The sequence below is a fragment of the Gracilinanus agilis genome, chromosome 1, assembly GCF_016433145.1.
Source record: "Gracilinanus agilis isolate LMUSP501 chromosome 1, AgileGrace, whole genome shotgun sequence".
NCBI lineage: Eukaryota > Metazoa > Chordata > Mammalia > Didelphimorphia > Didelphidae > Gracilinanus > Gracilinanus agilis.
In genome coordinates, this window is record NC_058130.1 from 717220403 (window position 1) to 717239431 (window position 19029).

General features: G+C 39.4%; 1 protein-coding gene across 1 annotated transcript in view; it reads right to left on the minus strand.

Annotated features, from left to right (window-relative positions):
* Positions 1–19029, minus strand: part of PIAS4 (protein inhibitor of activated STAT 4) — a 47365-nt gene that overhangs the window by 13204 nt on the left and 15132 nt on the right. The window contains exons 3-8 of the mRNA XM_044671188.1: positions 15762–15803; positions 15290–15380; positions 14920–15048; positions 14731–14836; positions 3628–3701; positions 2895–3055 (exon numbers count right to left, since the gene is read on the minus strand). Of these exons, the coding sequence (XP_044527123.1) occupies positions 2895–3055; positions 3628–3701; positions 14731–14836; positions 14920–15048; positions 15290–15380; positions 15762–15803 (603 nt within the window). The remainder of the gene's footprint in view (positions 1–2894; positions 3056–3627; positions 3702–14730; positions 14837–14919; positions 15049–15289; positions 15381–15761; positions 15804–19029) is intronic.

The following is a 19029-nucleotide window of genomic DNA, read 5'->3' on the forward strand; positions in this document are numbered from 1 at the left end:
AGAGCCCTGGTCCTCTGACTTCAGTCTAAACTCTAGCTTTGGGGATGTTTGTTAAACAGCCAACAGTCAAGATAATGCACTAGCTGGCCCATGAAGAACAAGGGGGCCTAGAAGATCAGTCATCAGCAACTTGATTCTAAGAACTGTCTCTCTTAGCCTGCTGGCAAGGAATAGCCATACCCAAGCATCGCTCTTTACATGGGTTGGTTTCATTCCTATTCTCAATGCTCTCGGATGTGGCATTTCATTCCCCAACCTCCACTGAAATCCTGCCTTTCCTTCAAAACTCTCTTCTGTGAAGCCTGACAACTCCACTCCACCCATGCGATTATCTCCCCCTCCCACCTTGGACCCCTGGATCACTTTCAGCCTAACATCTACCACACAGGATTTTATCATATTCTCTTTAGTTTATATATCATGGTTCACAATTTTTGTTTTTTTGAGAATGGGTCTCCCTGTCACCTTCTAGCCAGAAGTATGGCAGCCACTCCTGGGTCTAATCCCATGTACTGAATGGCACAGAGGTTCTGACCTGCTCCAGTTTTTTCCTTCCTGAGGCAGCTCAAAACTCCTGAGATCAAGTAATCCACCAGCCAGTAATAGAGATCACAGGCACGTCCTATCATAGTTGGCTCTTTTCTACCTGAAAGGACATTCTCTGAGGAATTGTCTTTCTTCACTTTCTTCACTTATCTACAGCGAGTCTGTGAATCTGGCACATAGAATAATAGAAAGAGTCTGAAGACTCGATTTCAAGTTCCACCTCTATTCTTGCTACCTGAATTAATTTGATCAAGTCACTTCCCCTCTCTAGGCTTCAGCTTCCTCATTTCTAATAAGAAAAGGCTGAACCCTATCTCTAAAGAGCTTTCAGTTTAAATTTTATGATGCTTTAATTCGCTTATTCTCTCTGAACCTGTTTTCTCATCTGTAAAATAAGGGAAATACTGGTAGAGTTACTGTGTAAAATAGTTTTGTAGCTCTTAAATTACTATGTAGATGTGATATCACTTCGTTTTAAGGACCTTTATTATGATGTCCCTACCTTACATAGTCAACCTTTTCACCCAATGTCCCCCCTACATGGACCATCTTTGATTACTCTAGTTTTCAACAAGCCAACCCCACTTTTATATTCTTCCCCTAGAGTCAAAGACAAGGTCATCATTCACCACACAAGAGCTATAGTTTTCCTATTGCTCTGCCTTTGTTCATGCTAGGTTCTCACCATGAATGCCCTCTACTTCTGATCCTATGAACTTATTCCACATCACACGCAGAAGGAAGCACCCAAGTATCCTAGGACAAGGAAGGAAAAGTCATGCTACCTGTATATTACATCACTAATTATGTGACCACAGGACTATCACTTCATTTCCTTTAACCTATCTAGAAAAGGAGGATGCTAATCCCTGACCTAGCTATCTCATAGAATTATTATAACTTATAGACCTTAAAAGGATATAAATATACAGCCTATTACTGTTTCTACTCAGAGGCCTTGAGTTTTCACTGTAACATAATTCACTAAAAAAACATCAAAACGTCAAACCATAAAAATAAAAGTTTCAGATAATAAACACGCTTTTAAAGAGCCACATGAAAAATGCCCCTCATTTTGTTTTCCTATCACCAAAAGAGACATTAAACCCCATGCAGCTGCCAATTTTGTCTATTCGTAGTTATGACTATACAAAACATGGCCCTTAGTTATGGATAGTTTTATATCTATAATGTCATGTATTACCTATAGTGCTTCTCCAAAGAGATGGAGAAGTTAGGCTGTCTCCTAACTAAAGCCAACTCCACTTGTGTTCTTGAGCCTGTTCTTTCATCCACTATTGCCCTACTGCCTAAAATCAAGACCAGGTTTACCTCAGCCTGAAAGGTATCTTCACTTGGGACAGCTAGGTGGCTCAGTGAATAGAGGTAGAGCCCTCTAACATGTCCAAAAGAGAAATAGTATTTCCTTGCTAAGCCATTCCTCCTGCTAATTTCCTTATTTTTGTTGAGGACACCATCATCCTTCTATTTACTCAAGTTTTTCTCTTTCAACCCACCCCAACACATAAATGAACCTAATCAGTTGCTGTTTTTATGATTCTATCTCTTCATCTTTTACATTTGTACCCTCCTTTCCACTCCCACACAGCTCCCAAGTTCAGGACTTCACCTCTGGCCTAAATGAATACAAAACCCTCTCCAATGTATCTGCTTCTTGTCTCTCCATTTCCAAATGATTCTTCACAGAATGGCCAAAAGAGTATTCCTAAAGTGCCCTCCCCCCCCACTCTGTTCATTTATCTGAGAACATGTTGTACCCCACAAGAACAATGTAAATTCTTTGAGGACAGGAACCACTTCACTTTGTCTTGGTATCCCTAGGATCTTGCGCATAGTAGATGCTTAATAAATGTTCCTGAAACTAAATTGAAACAAGCTTATATTTCTACACCAAAGCATAAGTTACCCCCTTTGAGCACCAAGGTTACAGAATTTAGAGCTAGAAGAAATCTTAGTGAGCAATCATCTAACTTAGCTTTTATTTAACAGATGAGGCAATTGGTGCCCAAAGAAAGCAAACAACTTGCCTAAGGTTAGACAAAGTTTTGACTACCCAACCCAGGATTCAAACCTATGTCCTTAGACTCCTGAATCATATACTCCCTACTGCACCATTCATAAAGCTGGAGTAAGGTCAGCTCTATTAAGATGTTCATGATACAAGTAGGAAGAAAGAAGAAATAACTGGTCCTGGCACATCCTTTCACATTTAGAACCAACAAGGACAGTTCAAATGTAAAATGGAAGGAACAGTGCCAGAAGTAGTAGTATGAATACAGAAAATCCCAAAGGGATGATGCCATCAGCACTCCACCAAGCAGACTCACCCATCTATTATCAGCTGGTCATAGGGGGCTGGTTTGTCACATACAGGACACATCCAGGTAGGTTTCTTCTCATTCATCTGGAGGTAGAATACAGCATCGAAGCACTGCAGGTGGGCACAGGTCTCAGCTCGGCAAGGCATGGAGAGTCGCATCTTTACTAGCTATATACCAGACATAGGAACCACCAAAATGAGGGAGCAGTTAGGAGAGAGATAACTGGGACAGTAGCCCACAGAAGAGCTCTGGCACTGTAGCCCAAGTCTACCTAATCTGAGGTCCAGCACCCTGTTCAAGGGGAGGCAGAGAGAACTTTAGTCCCACTCCTTTCCCAACTATTTCAATCCTCTGAACACTACATTTAATTCTTTGAACTAGTCTTAAACTTGACTATACATAATCTTAGATTATTTCTAGTTGTTTCAGATGTGGTCTCCACTCCCAACAATACCATAAGGCCCTTGAGGGCAGGGTCCAGGTCCTCTTTTGTTATTCCTAGAGTGTCTCACACTTGATCAATTCCAATGAGCTAGTCAAACGACTTAGGATGAGGAGGGCAGCACTAAGAAGTCCAGAAATGGCTGCTAGGAATTGACCTGCCCCTACCAAAAGAGATAGGCTACAAGTTGAGAGAAGGCCAAAAGACTAGGAGACTGTCCTCCTTTCCTTGCTGCATCTAGATTAGAAGACCTGGATCTTGCAACAAAGAGCCACACAAGGGTTTGTTCTAACTTACCGGGCAGATGAGAGACACTCGGACACCTGTGGTGGCAATTTCACTGTCAGGATCAAGACGCAACTTCTCTTTGACTGAAGAGACAAAAAAGAGGCCAACAAGGGTTGAAAGAGTAGGCCCTAATACTTTTTACCCACTCCAGTAAATGAAATGGATGGAATAGTATGTTATATCCCAAGCTCATGGTCTTCTTATGCCCCCTCTATATGAAAGATGTAAGTTAGGAAGAATTCTGGGCAGCCAGTTTCTCTAGCCTCTTCAAGGGAATGTGGGGGAGGGGGAGGGGAAAACTTATCTCCTCCCAACTTGTATGCTCTCCAATAGGGCCCCAAATCGTGCTTATTCTCTCCAGATAAGCCAGAGCTCCCAAGAAAGAATAGCATTAAAGGGGTTCATGATTCTATCTCAAAGTTCGGGACTAGGCTACTGGATAGTTTGTGTATATGAGCCTGGCTAGAAATTTTAAATAAGATGGGAGGAGAAAGAAAGGAAGGAGAGAAGAGCTACTGACAAACACCTTTGTGGAAAGTAGGAAAAGAAGGGAATATATAGAAAGGAAAATATTTCAGTCATTTAGAAGTTGTAGCACTGTCAAAACTCTAACACGTCTACTGCCCAGGAGCTTTAGGATAAAAAGAAAATAATTTTCTAGAAGCATTCTTTTTAAAATACTTTTATTATTTCTGTGGCAACAAGACCTTCAATGTACACAAAAAGTGAAGAAAGCCATTATTGAAGATTAAAAACAGATTTAAAATCCTGAAATATCCAAATAGGTCAGGTAACTAGTCTGAATTATATATAAAAATAAAATCACATACATAAAAAATGTTCTGAAAAATCAAAACTTCAATTGAAAACAAAACAAAAAAACAAACACCACAAACTGCTTTCTCTCCTGATCTTTTTTATAATAATAAACATGTTTATATCTTTTAATTCTGCTCTCTTCACTTTGTGGCACTTAAGGCAAGTCTTTTCACATTTTTTCCCTCATGTTTGTCATTTTTAACAATACAACACTATGCTGTTACATTGATAAAAATTACGGTTTGTTCAGAGAATCAATTGTTGGGCACATAGGAGATATTGTTAAAAGATTGTCGAGTCAAAGGTTATGATTAATTTGTAACTCACTGTGCACTTCAAGATTGGTATATAATACCTCAAGGATATTTTATTTTGGACAAGGATATATTTATTTATTCATCTGAGGTCAAACAAAATTTCAATTTATTATCTATAATTTTTGTTTCCTCTTTCAAAAATTCTGTTGGGGAATAAGCTAACATCTACTTATGAATTTGCCAATTCTTTATACGAATTCTGTATATTTCTGGAGTATTAAAAAAGCTGGGTTATAATTTACTCATGAGTATGCCTCTGCTATGTACAACCCATTGTACTTCATGTTAAGGAAGATATGCAAACAAGTGAGACATTGAAAGCTTTTTAAGGGCAGGGATAATAAAGAAGGGATCCAATTATGCTTCTGATACTTTTTACTTCAAAAGAGTCTATTCACCTAGCACTGGGAACTAATTACCTGGTTTTTCCTCAGAGATAAATGAATAGCTGTTTTGGCACTGTTTTCTTCCTCAAGGAAGGGGATGGCAGAGGAAGAGATGTTTAGGGGAAACTATAGAAGGTTTGATGAGAAAAGATTGAGATCTCAAAGGGTTTGACCACTTAAGGAATCAATAGTAGAAGATAAAAGAGAGCAAAAGTTTGTCTATATCTGAGCACATTGCCATTGAAATGCTTCTCTCTGTCAAACGATAATCAGACAAAAGAATTAATTTTTAAAAACTCATCAGTATTATTTGCATAAGATGCAACTAAGAAGAAAACCAATTACTTTTGTTTTCTGTTTCTCAGACATATGTACCAAATATATTGAATAATAAACACATCACAATTTATACAGCACAGCCCCTGGGTACTAGGCAGCAAGGGTCAGAATCCTGAGTCCCCAACCTGATTCTCTCACTATTAGCCACGTGGGCTCTGGCAAGTCACAATCTCACTTTCCTCACTTGTACAATAAGAAAACTATTACTTGAGCTATTTGGGCCACAGTGGGAATCAAATAAGATGATACATAAATGTAAACTACTATTTATAAGCACAATAACTACTGTTATTCTGAAAACCAAAAAAAACAAAAAACAAAACAAAACAAAAAAAACACAAAACTAACAAAACAAAAAACCTAGGGCTGCTGAGAGTATCCACTAGAGGGTAGCTTGGGATCCTGACCCCTCTCAACCTCCAACATTCCAGTGCTCAAGTGAGGCCCCCATTTGCATACAGAGACCTACAGCAAGGTCAAAGAAACCTTGTAAGTCACTGGGCTGGAATGTACCTCTGAGTGCCCATTATCTAGGACTCTAGATACATCATCTTTACTGGATCCTTACAGCCACCAGGGTGATGTAGGTGGTATAAGTATTATTATTGACCATTTAGAAATGTGGATAAAAGTGCTGGGCCTAGAGACAGAACCCAAGTTCAAATCCTTCCTGAGACACTTATTGGTTGTGTAGCCTAGGGGCAAATCATGTAACCTCTCACTATCAGTTTTTTCATCTGTAAAATAGAGATGGTAATAAAAAGCCCCTATCTCATAGGCTACTTATATAAAGGCATTATATAAATGCTTGTAAGCTATTACTATTATTGTTGTTGTTTCACAGAATTAAAGTTTAAAACCTAGGTCTTCAGACTTCAAGGTCAATGCTTTTTCCATTATATACCACCCTAGTAGAGGAGATACTAAATTAAGCTAATAGGGCAATGATGGCAAACTTTTTAGAGAGCGAGTGCCCAAATTGCAACCCTGGGCAGAGGGATGGGTCATGTGAGAAATGTCCTCAGGTGCACATGGAGAGGGGATGGGGAGCATGTGTGCCACAGGTTCACCAACATGACAACAGGGAAAAGTCATGCCATTTTAGGCTGTTCCAAAAACCAAGAAGTTGATTATATGAACTCAAGAGAGAGAATTTTAAGTTTTGAGACTTCTGAATGAAATTCCTTATAAAAAAGATGTACGAAAATAGACGAACCCAAAGATCTAGCTAAGATCTAGCTCACTATCTAAAGGGTTGCAGGCAGCTGAAGGCCAAGTATAGTGGTGGAGGTGGCTGGGCCTAAGGATGACTTGGTCTCCTAAAGTGAGACAGGAGAGAGGCTCTTGCCCCAGGCCCGAAGGGCTTTAGGCAGGGAAGCTCTGGGATTGAGAACATCTGAGAGAAGGAGAACCCTTACGGAGCCCGGAAAAAGGAATGTATCCTTAAGAGAACAGCTGAAAGAGCTTACCAAGCAATATGAACAGTCTGAAAATTATCTGAAGGCCTTACAAAGTGTTGGGCAGATTGTGGGTGAAGTAATTAAATAGTTAACACAAAGAAAAATTCATTGTTAAAAAAAATTCATTGTTAAAGGAAGAAATGGACCAAGATATGTTGTATAGAGAGCCAGCCTCTATATGGTTTTGGGGTCCTGAGTGGCGTTTAGTGGCATCAGATTGTTAAGACAGGAAAAAGAAAATGAGAACAACCAGACTAGTGGTTAGCCCATGTTGCTCTAATGCTATGGGATTTGGACTTTATTTTATACTGGTTTCAAACAAAGAACAGAAAGAGTCACAGCTGTAAAGGGGTTACAAATCATACACAATCCATTAAAGTCTAAAAGTAGAGATGGGTACAAGGGTAAGGGCCAAATTCCAACCACCAATTAGTAGGGGTTAATTCTGGGAGCAGAAATAAATTTCATGGAGATGTTTACTAATTGCGTTCTGCCTTGATTTACAGATCTGCACCTGGTCAGATAGTCTGGACTAAATTGTCTGGCTCCAGTCTTTATCTAAGTAATATATTTTTTAGGGTTCAGGCTTCTTAATTATCAAGGAGAGAAATTGTCAAGGAGAGAAATTGTTAACTCAGTAGCTTCTGGTCTGGTTATGGACTCAAAGCTTTCCAATAAGTCTATAATGTTTTTCCAATAAGAAAATGTATGGATCATAAGAGGTGTCAAAAGAGGGGTCTCAGATTTTTATCTATTCTCTTATTGGCTTCCCACAATGTTGTAGGTTGTTGGTGTCAGCTTGACAAAAGTAAGCTGAAGCCAGGCACAAGAGTTGCTGTGGATATGAACACTATTATGAGATACTTGCCAAGAGAAGTTGATCCACTGGTTTACAATGTTTCATAAGGACTCTGGGAATGTTTCTTATTCTGAGGCTGGAAGACTATCTGAACAAATCAGAGAATTAAGAGAGGTAATAGAATTGCCTCTTACAAACCCTGAGCTATTTCAGCATGTAGAAATAATACCTCCAAAATGTTTTTTACTATATGGACAAGAAATATACCTCAAAGAGATCAAGGTAAGGTAAGGGAACCCCTATCTATGAAAATATTTATACTAGTTATTTTTTCAATGGCAAAGAACTGGAAACTGAGGGGGTGCCCAGAATCTGGGGAATGACTGGATGACTTGTGGTAAATGAGATGGAAAACTATTGTGCTATAAAGAAATGATGAAGAGGATGGTTTCAGAGACACCTGAGAAGACTTGAATGAACAGAGTGAATTAGAATCCAGATCACAACCTATAGTATTATATATTATGTTATACATAATATATAATATTGAAAAGACAAGCACCATTTAAAGACTTAGGAACTCTGATCAACCCAATGGCCAACAATTTGATAGCTTATGATGAGACATGCTATCCACCACCATGTTGTGGGGTGATGGCCTCAAGAGTGCAGACTGGAACATATTTTTGGACATGGCTAATAAGGGAACTTGTTTTTTCTGAATATCTGTGTTTATAATAAGGGCTTTGTGGGGTGGGATGGAGCCAAGAAAGGGGCTAGTAGTGGTAAAAGCTGGAACCATTCTGAGAATCCTCTCGAACCAGCCTTAAAATTTACTCCTCAAAACAACTTAAGTCACTGAACCAACAAGGAAATGGAGTGAGGAGTTCTTCTTCAGAAAATAACTTGCAAGGTAAGCAGAGGGAGTCAATTTTCAGGGGATGAGGGAAACCTGGTGTAAAACTACAAACAGAGAAGTGGGGGCCAACCACTCTCCACCTACTACATCAAGTTCCAAGCCTGGGCATACGCCAAATTTGATCCCAGGACCATGTCCAAAGCCAACAGCAGAGCACTCTGCACCCACCCATCCCTTAAAGTCCTAACCCCTGGCAAAGCTCCTAGCCCCAGGGCAAAATACCTCATAGTACTCTTAAGCCTTACAAGCCATCAGCAGAGGAGACTTAGAATCAGCAGTTTTCTGAACCCCCAGCACACAGGCAAAAAAAAAAATGCTGGGAAAATTGAGCAAACAGCAAAAGAAACACCTAACCACAGAAAAGTTTTATAGAGACAAAGAGCAAGGTATAGATTCAGTAGGGAACCTTGAGAGCAAAGCAACCACATGCAAAACTTCAAAGGAAAATGGGAATTAGTCTCAAGCACTGGAAGAGTTCAAAATGGAATTCAAAAATAAAATGACAGGTTGAAGAAAAATGGGGAAAAGAAATGAAAGTAATGCAAAAAGAAAATAACAGCTTAAAAAACAAAATTGGTCAAATGGAAAAAGAGGCACGAAAATTCAATGAAGAAAAGAGTTTCATTAAAAACAAAAACAAACAAAAAAAAAACAGAATTGACCTACTAGAAAAAGAGGCAAAAAAAAATCCAATGAAGAAAAGAGTTGCATGAGAAGAATGGAACAAATAGAAAAGGAGGATCAAAAAGTCATCAAAGAAAATTAGCCTTTAAAAATTAGAATTGGGCAAAGAGATGCCAATGATGTCATGAGCCATCAAGAAACAATAAAACAAAATCGAAAGAATGAAAAATAAAAAAAATATTAAATATCTCATTGAAAAAACAACTGGCCTTGAAAATAGATCCAGGAGAGACAATCTAAGAATTATTGGACTACCTGAAAATCATGATAAAAAAATAACAGGGGCTTTGTTTTTCTTGCTTTTTCAATATAAGGGAAAAGGGGAGGGGGGAAAAGGGAAGGAAGAGAAATTCTAACTTTTTAAAAATAAAATTTAATTAGAAAAAAAAAACAGTGCCTCTGAATAAAGAACTTTCTAACAATCAGAGCTGTACAACAAGGGAAAGCACTGTGTTTGATGAGGCCCAGTCTTTTTAACTGTTTACCTGCTAGAGATACGGTAGAAAGGGTTTCTGTACTAGGTAGAGTATGCTCTATAACAGAGGTAGGCAACCTTTTTGGCCGTGAGAGCCATAAATGCCACATTTTTAAAAATGTAATTTCGTGAGAGCTGTACAGCGTTCACAATGCGCGCTCCTATAACAGTGCCTGAAAAAAAAATTGACTTTATGGCTCCTGCAGAAAGACGTTGCCAACTCCTGCTCTATAATGTTCCTCTGAGCACAGATTTTTCTCTAAATATTTGCTAGGCTTCAGCAAGAAGTCCACTACCCTATGGCCAGACCCAAGCTGAGTCTCCGGGAAAATTACTATTTTCTGCTTTTTTTCCTCTGTCTTTCTTACCTTGTCCCAGCTAGGAAATGACTGAGGCCAAATTTGAACTCAGGACTTCCCATCTGTAGGCCTGGCTTTCTATCCACTAAGCCACCTAACTTTCTCTATTTCTTATCTATTTTAAGAGTGTTTTCAATTCCCGTGGCAAAACTTTTTCTTGGGAAGGGCTCTGAAGTAAATTTACAGAGGTTTAACTGAAGTTTTGTTCTATTACCCTAGCATATTTGTATTTTCAGTATGATATTTCACTGTGGAATGTAGAGGCTCTTTGGAAATTATAAGAATGGTAAATATGAGGCTATAGATGGAGGAAGTATTTTGGGAAGAGAGTGCCCTTTTCTAAATAACCTTGAAATCACCCAATGTAAGCCTATGGCTGAAAATAAAGGCCAAAGAAAGCCAAACCATGAGGTTTGGAGTTGGAAAAATGATGCTTTTGATGCTAGGATCATCTTGTTCAATCCCTTCATTTTTACAGATAAGAAAACTATAGCCACTATAACTGTGGCCAGAGGATCCCTGTTATGCCAAAGGAAAAAAAAATCCTGATTGCTAGTGTGGAACAACACTGGAATTCAAGCATAAGAATTTTGATTGGGTCTGTGGAAGGAAATTAATTAGACTGGTTCTAAAAAAAAAAAAAGCTACAAGTTTAGGAAAAACTTATGGTCCAGTCCCTCAAACTTCTTCAGTCTATTAAATATCATAGTATCAGTTGTGAGCTACTAAAGCTTTCTAAATCTTAAAAAAATTAATTAATATATAGTATCTACAACTTAAGATGCAGTACTGGATTGGATTCCCAAGAACTTCCTAATTCAGATCCACCCATAGATTTAGAGCTAGAAGGGGCCTTGAAGGTCAGTGAAGCCCTCTCATTACATATGGTTACAGTAACTCGAGGCCTTGAGAGGTAAAGTGAATTGCCCTAGTAAAATAGGAGGTGGGTTTAGTCCCACATGCTCTTACTCCAAAACCAATCCCTTTCTAGGGTAAAGCAGACAGTTCACTTGTCCCTATGGAGTCAATGGCCCTCCCTCTCTTTCTGTCCCGCAGGACAGGCTAAGTGGCATCTCCTGACTCTCTTGGTCAATGTGTACGGGCAGAGACAGCCTGATGTGAACAGAAGCCTAGTTTCCTTTCTTTGCTAACAAAGTAGACTAGAGAGATGGGCTTTTGTCTCATACAAGGAAGGTGATTAAGAGTTTACAGAGATAAAATGTTAAAGCTGGAAAAGATCTTGATTATTTTGTCCAAGCTCTTCCTGTTAAAGATGAGGAAACAGAGGTTCACAGAGATGGAATGACTTGTCCAAAGCCTAACAATTGGTGGTGGAGCTAGATCTCCAGGGCTATGGTTATTAAGCTACTCTTAGATTGATCATCTTCCCCTTACATATCATGCTACTTCCTGTTCTTAAAGGAGCCAAGGGTTTCATTTTCCCCTGGGCCCTATACTTGCTATGGCAGGTTTCATAGGGCAAGCAATCTGTGCCATCTGCTTGTCACACAACATTCAAGGCCAGAGAAATGAGATAATGTATTTCCCCCCCAAAGGCCTTTTAAAATGTGAAACCAACTGTGAAGGCCCCGCCAAACCTGTGGTTAGTACACAGACATCTCTCTCATGTTGAGGAACTCACAGTTGTATCTGAGTTACCACAACATGGGCTTGTGGGAGTAGGTCTTGAGATTTTGGCAGAAGAAAATAGTTACTGCTTGGGGGAGGGGAAAAGGAAGGGAGCAAAGGAGCAGGGGAGAGACAAATACTTGAGTGTCCCTGCTACCTTCTTTGAGATCTGGATCATTAGGAGGGTAGGCTAATGACTTAGATTTAGGTATAATGTTCTGACTTAGTATGATTTAGGTTTGGAGATATCCTTGAGTCAATGGAAACTATTTAGTGAAGGCTATGGAATTTCCATTGTCCAGGGCAGTATTGACTCTTAATGACTTGAGATGGTTTTGGCATTGGCCTGTCTTCCAAATTGATCCCAAAGGCAAAGGCCTGCTGGCTTGGTCTTAGCACTGCAGCTCAGCTTTGTTTGGAAATAGAAAGAATATTCAACTAGGAGTCAAAAGATCTAGGTTCTTCTAGTCTTGGGTCCATCACTACTTGTTTCTTCCTCATTCAAAAAACAAATATTAAGCACCTACAATCAAGACCTTGGGCCATGGTCTTGGATGACTAAGATAGGAGACACAGATCCTGCTCTCAGGGATGTCTCTCAGTTTCTGCATCAGTGAAAACAAAAGGCATCAAGGTGTCCTAGAGGAATGCTGGTCCTGGCATCAGGAAACATCAGTTTTAATTCTTGTCCTGACATTTGCTACTTGGGTAACCTCTGGCAAGTCACTTAACCTCAGTTTCCTCTATTACAAAAGGAGGGTAATTAAATGACCTTTTAATATCCCACCTCCTCCCCATCCTCTAATTTGTGATTTTGTCTTAATTGGGTGAACTGAACTCTTGAAGTTAAAATCTAAGTTTCTATTTCAAATTCTAAATGTACTCTTCTGTTAAGTTTCTAGAATGTTCTGGGGGGAAAAAGGGCAGCATCTTTGAAAGCAGCTCTCATTTGGAAGTACAGGTTCTGGCATATTTGTTTATGACCAACCATATTATTTTGAAAGCATATTTTTAGGAAAGCTGTTGCCAAATTTTAGATGCTACAGTTAATTTAGTTCCAAACCCTTTATTTCAATGAGGAAACTGAGGTAGAGAGGAAATGACTTGCCCAAAGTCACGCAGCTGGTTAGCATCATAGTGACTCAGATTTCTATTTGTGGGGCACCTTTCTCCCTAAGGAGTTTTGGCTATTTCACATATTGAGTTCATCTTCAATAACTGGGAAGTAATGGGGAAGAGACGAGGAAGGTCACGCTGAGTACATTAAATGTTAGTAAAGAGATATAGGCTTTATTACTTTGTGGTACATATGTTAGATTACATGGACGATAGGAAAGGCTCTTTTAGTTCGCATTTAATGAAAAATGATGTGTAACTAGCACACTCTTTACAAATGGATACTATTAATGTGCCCGTAACAGGTTTACTTTCCTCTTTAGGAAAGATTTGTTTAGTCAGCAACAATCACTTGATCTTTCTGTCCTCTTATTGTTCAGTCATTTTTCAGTCATGTCCAATTCTTTATGATCTCATTTGAGGTCTTCTTGTTCCTGGAGTGGTTTGCTAATTCCTTCTCCAGCTTATCTTACAGATGAAGAACTGAAGCCAACAGGGTTAAGTAAAAGACTTACCCAGGGTCGCACAGCCTAGTTCGGTGATGGCAAACCTATGACACGCATGTCACATGAGTAGTCATTTTCGATGACACACGGCCACATATAGAGAAGTATGGGGTCACATGCCGAGGATGAAACATTTGCTGTAGTGTAGATACTCTGTGCACTATAGATGACAATTCTACCTATATTAATTTACCTATTTTGGTTTATTAAATACAGCTATATATTATAATTATACATTTTTGTTATTTAAACTATAAATATTGTAAAATTATGTTTTTTTTCCCCTTGAAGTGAAACACCACCAGAGTTATGCTCGGTTTTTTGGTGAATTTTGATACACTAAGCTCAAAAGGTTGCCCATCACTGGCCTAGTAAGTGTCTGAGGCAGAATTTGAACTCAGGAAGAAGAATTTTCCTAACTCCAGGCTCAGCACTCCATCCACTGTACCACCTACCTACCTCTTAGGAAAGATATTTTCAATGCAATTTCTTTTCAACACTATTTCCTCAAAAAATGTGGTTGCCTCCTATAAATTACAAAGGGGTAAGCTTTAATTCTGCCCTGTCCAAATGATTATAACCTCATAGTCTTAGTGAGTTAAAAAGTCAAATGCCATCTAGGTATCTCACAAATTCTGAAGTAGCAAAGTTCAGTTTCCTTGTAATGTTCCTCCCACTTGGACAGTTAAAGGAATTTCCAAAGAAATCTCCATGAGAACTAATGTGGGAATTCTGACTTCAATTTTAAAGTCACCAAATCAAGAGCCATACTTGCAGGGCTCTTCATTTTGTTCTCATACTTTAAACTTCAAAAGGGAATTCCATCAGAGTACAAGAAAGTACTATGTGCTATTATTTGGTTAATTCCCTGGATAAAAGCTTCAGAAGAAGAAATTTATACTTGTTTTTGATGGACACATCAATGGGAATCGTATCCCAGACCCACAAAGGATTGTAGAGGAGAAGGTGAGAATCATAGAGATTAACTAATTCAAATCCCTCATTTTACAAATCAGAAAACTGAGGTCCAAAGAGGATAAAGACTCACCCAGGGTCACAAGAGCTAGGACTAAAACTGAAGTCTTCTGACTTCACCTCCAGGGTTTTTCCATTTTATTTCCAATGCTTTATTTTACTTGATGTCATAAGCATAATACCAAGGGCAATAAGACTCTGGTGGTATAAACTTCCCAGAGTTTCCAAAGTAGGAGAACAAACACAAGCCTAGGGGAGCCATGTAATGATATATGTAATATCAGACTTCTCACTCATTTCCCTAGCTAGGAATAAGCTCAATTGCTTACCAAGGGCTTTGCAGAGCTCTGGATGTTTGATTCCGATAGTTTTCAACCTTTGCAGCAATTCTGATGAGGTCAGCTGCCGTACTAAGTATAAACCTACTGAGTAACTCTGGAAAGAGAGAAAAGGGAGGGTCAGTGAACAGAACAAGGAGTCTTAGGCAGTCCAACTGTGCCACTGGTCACATTACTCACCTTTCCATAATTCCCCCAGGTGACAGTGATTCGGTTTGTTGCTGAAGATAGGTACATGAGGTGTGTGAGATTAATGGGACGACAGGGCCGTTTTGGCTCCACTCCAGGTTTATTTGATGGATAGTAGCCCTGAAATCAGAAACTTTTCTTTATTTTGCCCAGCAGAAGAAAAGGAAATGTAGCTTAAAAAAAAAAAATCTAAACCATCACCCAGAGTGTTTTACGATGAATTTTAAATATTAGATCTACCATACTCTTCCCCCCTTTCTCCAAGCCCATTTCTGTCCTTTCCAGCAATAGGCCTGGCTTCTTAGCAAACAACTATACCCAACTAACTTAAGGGTGATACTGTGACGATGTGATAACTTACCGGGACTGAACAGTAGCTATGGTTAACTTTCACTGCAATGTTGGGAGGGTACTGATCCTCCTGGGGGCAGCTAGTATCTGTGTAACAGATTCTGCAACAGAAAGAAGGACTGTGTGATACATCACTCTTCCACAGATACCCTCTCACCCTTACTGAAACTTCCACTCTGTTTTGAGATTAAATCCAGCACAAATTCCCTATTCCCCACTCTCCAAGACCTTCATCTACCCCTGAAACACAGGCTTAGGCAAATCTAGCTATTCTGAGTCAAGTCAGTAATGTACTGTTATGTGGGCAAAATGTAGACACTGTGTAGATAGCATATAGCTTTCTCTACTGTGCTGTTTTAGCATAAGAGCTGGTTATCAAAAAAGCTGTTTAAAGTCACTACAAAGTGCTTTCTGGATTTCCCTAAGAATCTCTTCTCTCTGAATGCCTTCTGGACTTCAATAGATCTACAGAATTCACTTACCTTAGTACCACTTGAACTGATTTCACTCCAGGCTGCAACTCCCTGGCAAAGTAAATCCAACCAAAAAGAAAGAGCTAATAAGGTAAAGAACATTCCAGTACATCAATACTATATCCAAACATTGACAATATTATTTTTCTTTTCATCTTGTCTTTTGCCAAAGGGCTAGAGGTGATTATATAAAAAATTTAGCCAAAATACCAAGAAACTCATAATATAGTATCACAAAGCCAGAATCTATTCATTAGGTGGATGTAAAGAATTTAAATAAACCACAAAATATGGAGTTGTTATTGAGGGGCATTCTTCTCTGGTCTAGCTGGGTCTAAAAGCACCAACAGAGTCAGGGAGCCTCTTCCCAATAAACCTGTCTTTTAAAGATGAAGAAGCTGAAGCACAAAGTGGTAGTCTGCCAGTTGATAATGGCACCAGGGTCTTCTGTTTTCGCAATGTGTAGTTCTATAAAAACAAGATCTCTCCTGCCTAGCTCCTTCTCTAGGGTGGGAACTCCAAAATTTCAGTAACAGCATTGACTTTTTCCTTTCCCCAAATGAGACAGGCTATTGCTAAGGAAGGGGCTCGAGGTCAGCATCCTATCCTTTACACAAGTCAAATGTGTAAGGCTCTTCTAATGAGTGACTTTTGCACAGACCTTCCTTTGTGCTATAATCAGATCAATTCTGTCTTATCACCAAGTATTTATGAATTCCAGACCGATTTTTATATTGGGGACTTATTAGGGAGAAACATGTAAACATATAAGCAAAGAGAAAATCAATACTAAGTATTCTTTGGTTTTGAGTGGGTAGAAGAACAAGTCTAATAGGAAGGACAGTTTGCTAACAAAACAAGAGTTCCAGGGGGCCCAATGAAAAGGTAGAAAGAGCAGGAAGGAACATTGGAGGGGTGAGGCTGACACTGATGGGTATGAAGGAATAGAGATAGTCACAGAAGAGAGCTTCAGCCTCAAATACCCATGGCTTTGAATTACAAAGATTCTGAGCAAAGTCAAAGGGCAAAATAGATTATCATGCCTCTCATAGCAGCAAAAGAAACTTGGATTTGATTATCAATCCCTGGAAAGAGGTAGAAAGGAGGTAAGAGAAGTCAAAGATCAGGAGTTAGGAAACCATGGTCTAGAGAAATCTAAATTCCATATTTTCCTTTCCTTGGTTTTGTAGCCCCTAAATATTAGGTATATTCTGCTTGTTAATGGGTGCCCCATAACTTAAAATGCACTAAGCGTCTGGCCAATCGTTTTTTCTGCTTCCTTGCTGGTGGTATTTCCAATTGAAGGACAAAAAAAAATCCTGGGTAGATATTGGCCAAACATCTAGCAAGGACTAGATGAAAAAAAATTTTTTTAAACCCTTAACTTCTGTGTATTAGTTCCTTGGTGGAAGATTGGTAAGGGTAGGCAATGGGAGTCAAGTGACTTGCCCAGGGTCACACAGCTGGGAAGTGTCCGAGGCCGGATTTGAACCTAGGACCTCCTGTCTCTAGGCCTGGTTCTCACTCCACTGAGCCACCCAGCTGCCCCAGGACTAGATGAATTTTTAAGCAATATGGACCATAAGGCTATCTGGTCAGGTACACACTAGTCTCTGCTTGTGAGCTTCCCCAATAGACTGAGCATATGACCAAGGAGAAAGCTACATGGTTTGGAGAACAACTGGACAACTAAGGAAAATATTAAACAATATAAGTTTTTTGTTATATAAGTTAGGTTGTTCCAGTGCTAATACTATGACTGTGTGTGTGTGTGTGTGTGTGTGTGTGTGTGTGTGTGTGTGTGTGTGTGTGTGTGTTTTACTGGAGATAGGAGTAGAGGAAAAATTAAATTAAGTCCATTTTATGATAGGTAGCTTTTAGGATGATGGCTAGATAAAAAAGGAATTCGAACTCAGTGAAGGAATCTGTCTCCAAAAACTGTATTGGTAAACATAAAGCAAATATGGCAAGCAAGATGATCTCCTGAGTCTGGCTCCAGTTCCCATGACACAAGGTACTGATCAGATGCAGAAAGGCACCAAACCTCAGAGGGATGCTGGCCAGATCATTTGGAGGAGCCCAGGACACAAAAAAGCCATATAAATGCAATGCAGACACTAGCCTGTAAAACTTAACCTGGCATCCCCAAAAAGAGGATATAAAAGTAGTCATTTCAGCTTTATTTCTGAAATATCATTGCTCTGAAAATAAGAGTCAAGAGTCTAGACCATGTTTTAGTGAAGACATCGCATGAAGAAGGGTGATAGTTATTAGAATGTACTGTGAGGAAAGTGTTCCTTTGGGTGATGGGGGAAATATTTTTATTTCTATTTTTGGTGTATCTTCTCAGTAAGTATACCTTTGTTTAAAAAAATTTCACCGAGAGATGCTACAGTGAGGTTTTGGACTCAGTTCAAAAGGACTGGAGCTACAGTACACTGAATTCAGATGCTGAATCTTCCTGGGAATGGGCCTAAAAAGTCAATTGTTCTGGGCTTTACATCCAGGTGCTCCTTTGTCCCTCAGGTAGATTCAATCCCTTTTGTGACTAAGGCACAAGAGGAAGCAAGTTGTAGTGGAAAGATTGTTGGATTTCTAGTCAGAGAACTTGGACTAAAACCTCAGCTCTGCAATTCAGTACCAATGTGATTTTTAAGAAAGTCTCTGGATCCTCAGTTTCATCTTTTGTAGGATAAAGGAAGTGAATTAGGTTTCCCCAAGGTGCTTTTCAGTTTGAAATCCTATGACACTACTAATGACAATTAGCTCTAATCTGGAGACCACTCTCTAATTAGTGTTTCTAGTCTGAAGAGAAAAAGAGAGTGGTAGTCTTGGAGGCAAAAGCTAGGCTTCAGTCTTGGCTCTGACACCTCCTAGTTTTGTGACTCTGGGTAAGGGACTTTACTGTCAGACCTGGCTAAAACGGGATCTGACCCAAGACTAATGAGACAGAGAAATTGAGTAATCTAGCAAAGCTTTGTTGTGGGAAAGGAAGAGGGGTGGGAAGCAAGTAGATGGCTAGGGGTCTCCACCTGGATGGAGAAAGGGGCAATCTTTTAAATGGTAGTGGTCTGGGATAAGGTAATCTGGGTTGTCTCTGTTGGGCAAAGTTGGGGTTGGATTTGGGGTGGGGGCTTTGGTTCCTAGGCTTGTATAGTCCTCAGTATGGTACAGGCTATATAAGTCTAGAATATCAATACTTCATGGATTTGTCAGGTCACAGTATGGGAAGTAACAGTGCCCTATGAAGTGGAACTACTTGCTTTGTTCTGGAGTT